The sequence below is a fragment of the Chrysochloris asiatica genome, unplaced genomic scaffold, assembly GCF_000296735.1.
Source record: "Chrysochloris asiatica unplaced genomic scaffold, ChrAsi1.0 scaffold00262, whole genome shotgun sequence".
Taxonomy (NCBI): domain Eukaryota; kingdom Metazoa; phylum Chordata; class Mammalia; order Afrosoricida; family Chrysochloridae; genus Chrysochloris; species Chrysochloris asiatica.
Genome location: NW_006408780.1, coordinates 1,142,639 through 1,148,768, shown reverse-complemented (window position 1 = coordinate 1,148,768; position 6,130 = coordinate 1,142,639). Strand labels below are relative to the sequence as shown.

The following is a 6,130-nucleotide window of genomic DNA, read 5'->3' as shown; positions in this document are numbered from 1 at the left end:
CCTTTGTGTGGAGGGGGTGAGAATAGTTCTTGCAGCAGGAGTTTGTTTCCTTTTTTGAGCTACTGCATTCATAGGTGTAGGTAGGACCTTTTAATATGATTCCTTGCTGACCCAGTTGGCAATAATAGCTGGGCACCATCTAGTTCTTCTGTCTCGGGGTTGTGGAGCCTGATGTTCACGTGATCCATTAGCTCATTGGGCTAATTGTTTCCAAGCATTCTCAACCTTTATCTCTCTCCTTTCCTCTGGACTGGGAGAGACAAACAGTGCACCTTAGATGACTGCTCACCAAAGTAGGATATAGAATGAATGTTGTCTTTGTCGGCTATGTTAATACATAACTTCCTGTTTTTTTTTTTTAACTTTTTATTGTGAACTGAGTAGAAGGTATATAGACAGGATCATCAGTTTTGTAGTTAACAAATAATACACTTTGTTTCATCTCAATGATTGCAGTCTTGTCCTTTCAACAATAGTTGAACTTCCTCCCTGTGATTCCTTTTTTTCATTTTGCCCACCTTCCTATCCCTACTCGACTTTATTCTTAGGGAAATGTTGTTCTTTTGATTTTGAATAATTGATCATTCCATGGTGAGCGTACCTTACTAGTGTTGTTATCTCCTCTATATACCTATCTGCTGCTTGGCTGAAAATTGGGCCATGAGGGTAATTTTCTTTCCAGACTTTAAAGGGTGGTCAAGGGCCATAGTCTGAGCTTCCTCGTCTCTTTCTGACCAGTAAGCACAGTCTTTTTATAATTTTGACTTTTGTTCCCCATTTCCCCCCGCTCTATCCAGAACCTTTTAATAGGATCCCTTTCAGATCAGTTGTTAATGGTAGTTGGGCACCATCTAGTTCTTCTGTCTCAGAGTTGTGCAGACTGATGTTCACATGGTCCATTAGTTCACTGGACTGATTGATTCCAGGCATCTTCAGTTCCCATCACTCTTCTTTTTTCCACACATGGAGAGACCAATAGTTTCACCTTAAATAATGGCCCATGAGCTTTTAAGAGCCCAGATGCTACTTATTAAAGTAGAATGTAGAACACTGTCTTTGTGGACTGGTATGCCAATTGACCATGTGTCCCCTGAAACTATGGTCCTGAGCCCCCAGGTTCAGCAGCTCATTGCCTTAAGATGTTTGATAATACCTAAGAAGCTTTTTTTTTTTATTTTTTCCTTAATTAGTTTTTAAAACTCATTTTCCGCACTGTATGCTCCACCGCATTCACAGTTGGGTTACCTGCTAGTTTTTGATTTATCATTGAAGCACGCTGTTTACTTATGGAAAGTGAGTGATTTTTTGAACTATTTTCTATTTCTCTTCATCCTCTGCTCTCCCCAGATACTTAAAGTTACTGTTTCTTCTACTTCAGATATAAATGTTTACAAAATGTTCTGTGGTTGCATTTTTAAAATTTTAAATCTTATATAGTTTGTTATTTTTCCTGGAGTGAATTGTTGCTTTTCTATTTTTTAATGACCTGATTTTCTATTTTTTAATGACCTAATTTTCTATTTTTTAATGACCAGATTTGCTATTTGCTATCCTTACTATTTCTCAAGTGCTCCATCTCAGAACTCATCCTTATTAATTAATGTCTCCTATTTGGGAAACCAAATAAAAACCTGGTGTTTGATTCTGACTCTTTTTTGCTCTTTGGGTCACATCTTTTAGCCCTCCTTCCTTAGCGTCCACATTTTCTTTCTGTGTAGAAGAGAGTTCTTCTTTCTCATCTTTTCTCTCCTGTTGTTGTTAAGTGCTATCAAGTCAGCTCTGACTCAAAGCAACCCTGGTGGTGGTATGCCATCAAGTCTGTTCCAATCCATAACTACTCTGTACAGAGTTTCCGAGGCTGTGAATGGAAGCAGAAAGCCTCATCTTTCTCCCGAAGAGAACCTGGCAGATTGTAACTACTGACCTTGTGTTTATTAGCCCAGTTTGTAATCCACTGTGCTACCAGGATTCTATTCCAAGAACCCCCAGAGCTTTCCTTTTCCCCACCTCAGTGTAGATTTCTGCCCTTCTTAACCTTTTGCACAACAGTAATCTTGGAATCTCTTTAAGATGTGTGTTCTGTGATTCCATGTCATGCTTTTCCTTGGTGAACATTTCTTTTTATTAGAGCTCATCTTTGGTATTCTAAGAAAATCATAGTAGGTTAGTAGGTAACTTTGAGCCTGCAGTTCAGAGGTTGTTACTTCTCTACCTTCACATTTGATTTGGCTGAGTGTAGAATTTTTTTTTTTTTTTAAGTTTTTATTGTGAATTATGTGACAATTTTCATGGGAGAACATCAGTTTTACATTCATCCTGTTGTATATTGTTTCATTGCCATGGTTACAATGCCCTCCACGCATCACCAGTCAATGAAAGGGTACATCCTATAAGCCTGCTTCCCGCACCGGCCCCCCCCCAGCCGTCAGCACACAGCCCGTCGTCCTCCCTGGGTCTTGAGTCTCCAGCTGCTCCATCTCTCCACGTCATCATCTCTGCCTCCATCTCAGGGATCGCTGCCTCTCTGAGTAGGGTTCTGCTCTCCACTCTTCTCTCTTCATGGTTCCAGGGACCTTCGCTCCTAGCCTGCAAAGTTAATCACTCCCCTCCTTGCCACAAAATGTCTACTTTTGCATTTACAACCATCACAATCAGTCCTGGTAACAATTGTATCACAAGAGACCTAGCCACATTTCCTTCAATCAGTCCCGCCTAGACAGATTGGGATTGGATGCTTCTCAGTGGAGATTCTGCCTTCCTCCATGCCCTCTGGATCTAGGTTCCCTCTTGAAAGCTTGTAAGCCAGTCACTTCTTGCCTTTGTAGTCCCCTCATTTTGGATAGCCAATGTCCAAGTTGCCCATCCCTGTCTACTCTGTGTATGGAGAGGGTGGGAATGATCCCTTGAGTGTAGAATTTTATGGTGAAAATAATTCTCTTGATTTTTGAAGGTATCCCTGTGTTGCCGTCCGTCTAGCACCCACAATTGCTCTTTAAGTTCTTGGCCATTCTGCCTCAAGTTCATGAGAATGGATGCTATCCTCCCTCACACTCAACTTTGGTGGACTCTGTCTCTTGCCACCAAGAGCTTAAATTTCATGATGAGGTGCAGGTGCTGGGTGAGCGGTAGAGAGGGAGGGAGTGTTGGAGTCATTCGTGTGGCCTGGTCTCGTGCTGCCAGCTTAGCTGGTCCAGTCCTCTGTACAGAGGCCTGAGCTTAGCTAGCAGTTCACAGGTGTCAGAGATTTCTCATGGGAGAAAACCGTTTCTCATCCTAATCTTTTTCTTCTTTCTGGGGGATTTGTGGTGTGGTGGGTTAATGCGTTGGACTGCCATGTTGTTTTGAACCATGAGGTTGGTGGCACAAGGTCACCTGCTGCTCCTTGGAAACTCTATACAGGGTCACTATGAGTTGTAACCAATTTGACAGAACTTAACAGCAGCAACTTCCAAGATACTCTGTTGAATTTTATGTTCATGATTATACTTTAAACTGTCTAATAACTCTTGTTTTTGTTTTGTAGTAAACTAGAGTTTTTAACTTTTTCTGTGTGAATTGGGTGGTGGGTTACGTTTCCTAACATTTTGTTTCATATCATTGGTTGTAATCCCCACAACATAATATCACTTGTTTCCCTTCCCTGCTGTGTTGTCTCTTGCTTTGTTTTCTGAACTTGGTCCTTGGGGTAGTGCTGCTCTGGATCGGAAATGGTTGGTGCTTCGAAGATCTATGTGCCTTCTCGTGTTGGTCCCTTTATAGTCGTATTATTTGGCTGAAAATTAAACCATGAGGGTGAGTTCAGTTCCAGACCTGAAGGGTGATCATGGGTCATAGTCTTTGGGTTCTACCAATCTCTGTCTGACCAGTAAGCCTGGTGTACATTTTTCTCCTTCTCTCTCCTGGACCTTCTAATGTGACCCCTCCAAAGCAGTTAGTTGTGGTAGTTGGACAACACCTAGTTCTTCAGATCTCAGGGTCGTGGACAAGCTAGGGTTTCCCACACTGTGTGTCTGAGGCACTAGGGCAGTGGTTCCTTTCTAGATTTGGAACACTAGTTTATGCTGGACGTTCCCCTGGCTGCCTGAGCCCCTGTGACCTTGTTACCTGGCTGACTTCACTTTAGAGGGTCCGCTTGACAGTTGGCCACTTGGTTTGGAACCTCCAAAAATCTTAGTAGGAAGGCTTTTCCTTTGGTTTCCTGTGGCTCACTTTCTGCTGGCGGGCTTCCGCTTTCCTCTTCCTTTTCCCACTTGGTATGGACTTTTCAATTGGTTTCCCTGGTTTCAACCTCCACACAACCTCAGTGGAATCTGTCAGCCCCTTCTAGGGTTTAGGATGAGAGAGTGTCCCTTCTCAGGTTCCTCACTGGCCACACTATTGTCTGTGTGGCTGCTTCCTCTTTGCTGAACAGTTAAAGCAGTGGACATCTGGGTGGTCCTTGCATATTCTCTGTCACACTGAGCACTGTGAATGCTGGGCACTGGTGGGCCTGAGGCAGGAACCAGGGCTGCTGACTCCTGGACCACACCCCCAATGCCTGGAAGCTCTTTCTGTTGAAATGTCTCTTTTGCTGAAGTCCTCTGGCATTTGATTCATTGGTGTCTATTTAAGACCCTCTCGGGAGGGAGAGGTGCCTAGAGGGCTGTGTTGAATCCACTGTCTTCTCCTGTCAGTGTTGAGCCGTCCCAAAGTTTCTTGTGAGTCCACTGAGTTTCCCATCTTTGGCATGGAGCATATAGGGATAAGAAGGGGAGGATTGGTTTCAAGATTACCAGACTGAAGCAGTACCAAGTTAATCAACTTCAAAGCAGCTCCCGACTTAATTTCAGTAATCATGAATAGCTTTGCCTCATTTCTTCCCAGATTTGAACTTACGGGTTCTAACATTTTATTTTGAAAACTAGGTCAGAAAAAGAGTGCACGCCAGTATCATGTACAGTTCTTCGGGGATGCCCCAGAAAGAGCTTGGATATTTGAGAAGAGCCTGGTAGCTTTTGAAGGAGAAGGACAGTTTGAAAAATTATGCCAGGAGAGTGCCAAACAGGCCCCAACGAAAGCTGAGAAGATAAAGGTGATGACTATTCCTTAGATTAAGGAAAATTTGTAGACAGAAAACTTGTTTTATCACTTACTTATAATTATGTTTTGAATTTAGAGTTGCTTGAAATATTATAATGGCTTTCTATTTCTGTTTGTGATTGTTTGCTTTTGCCCAAGTGAGCTATGTTACAGATGACAGGTTTCCTAAGAGACTCAATAATTCTCTCTTACTCATTTGATGATTTCCAGAGATAATTGGTTTTATAATGTTTATTTTCCTTTTCTGTGTGTGTGTGTATGTGTATTTGTTAGTATAATTGGAATTGATTTCTAGTTTAAAGAACTAATGGCTGAATTCTGTCTAGATCCTTTTGAGTAAATTGTTACAGTTTTTTATTTCTAAACCTACCTGAAATTCTACAAATGTCCTTCTTTAAAGTTAGTTAACTTTTCTAGTTGTGTGACCACATTTCTAATGTCTTTATGTTTTTCTTTTCAGCTCTTAAAGCCTATTTCAGGGAAACTACGGGCCCAATGGGAAATGGGTATTGTTCAAGCAAAAGAAGCTGCAGGCATGTCAGTAGATGAACGGAAAGCCAAATTCACCTTCCTCTATGTGGGAGACCAGCTTCACCTTAACCCTTGCGTAGCTCGGGAGGCTGGTGTTGCTGTGGAGGCCCTGGGAGAAGCAATCGAGTTCTCAGGAGCCAGTGAAGAAGCTGCTGACCACCTAGAGTGTTTGAAAGAGGAGGGCGTTCCAGTCAAGAGGCGGCGGAGAGCCAAACTGCTAAGCTCTGCTGACAGCCAGGAAAGCTATTGTGGGACAGTTAACACTACTCCTCAAAAGATGGCAGAGGCAGACCCCAAAAGAGGAGTAGGGTCTCCCCCCGGGAGAAAGAAGGCCACGGCCTGCATGCCACGGAGCAGGAAGGGCGATGCCGTGTCCCAGTTTTTGGTCTTCTGTCAGAAGCACAGGGATGAGGTAGGTTATTAGGATGGATTCTGAATCATTGTGTAATTGATACTAGGGAGTTTCTGAATTTGAGAAACATTTCTTCTGTGCAGAACTATCTGCAGGACTCAGAGGAAG

The 6,130-nt window shown here is 42.8% G+C and overlaps 1 protein-coding gene across 2 annotated transcripts in view; it reads left to right on the top strand.

Moving 5' to 3' along the window:
• Positions 1–6,130, top strand: part of WHSC1 (Wolf-Hirschhorn syndrome candidate 1) — a 70,314-nt gene that overhangs the window by 23,168 nt on the left and 41,016 nt on the right. For both annotated transcript variants that reach the window (XM_006874102.1, XM_006874103.1), the window contains exons 3-4: positions 4,905–5,071; positions 5,540–6,022. In XM_006874102.1, the coding sequence (XP_006874164.1) occupies positions 4,905–5,071; positions 5,540–6,022 (650 nt within the window). The remainder of the gene's footprint in view (positions 1–4,904; positions 5,072–5,539; positions 6,023–6,130) is intronic.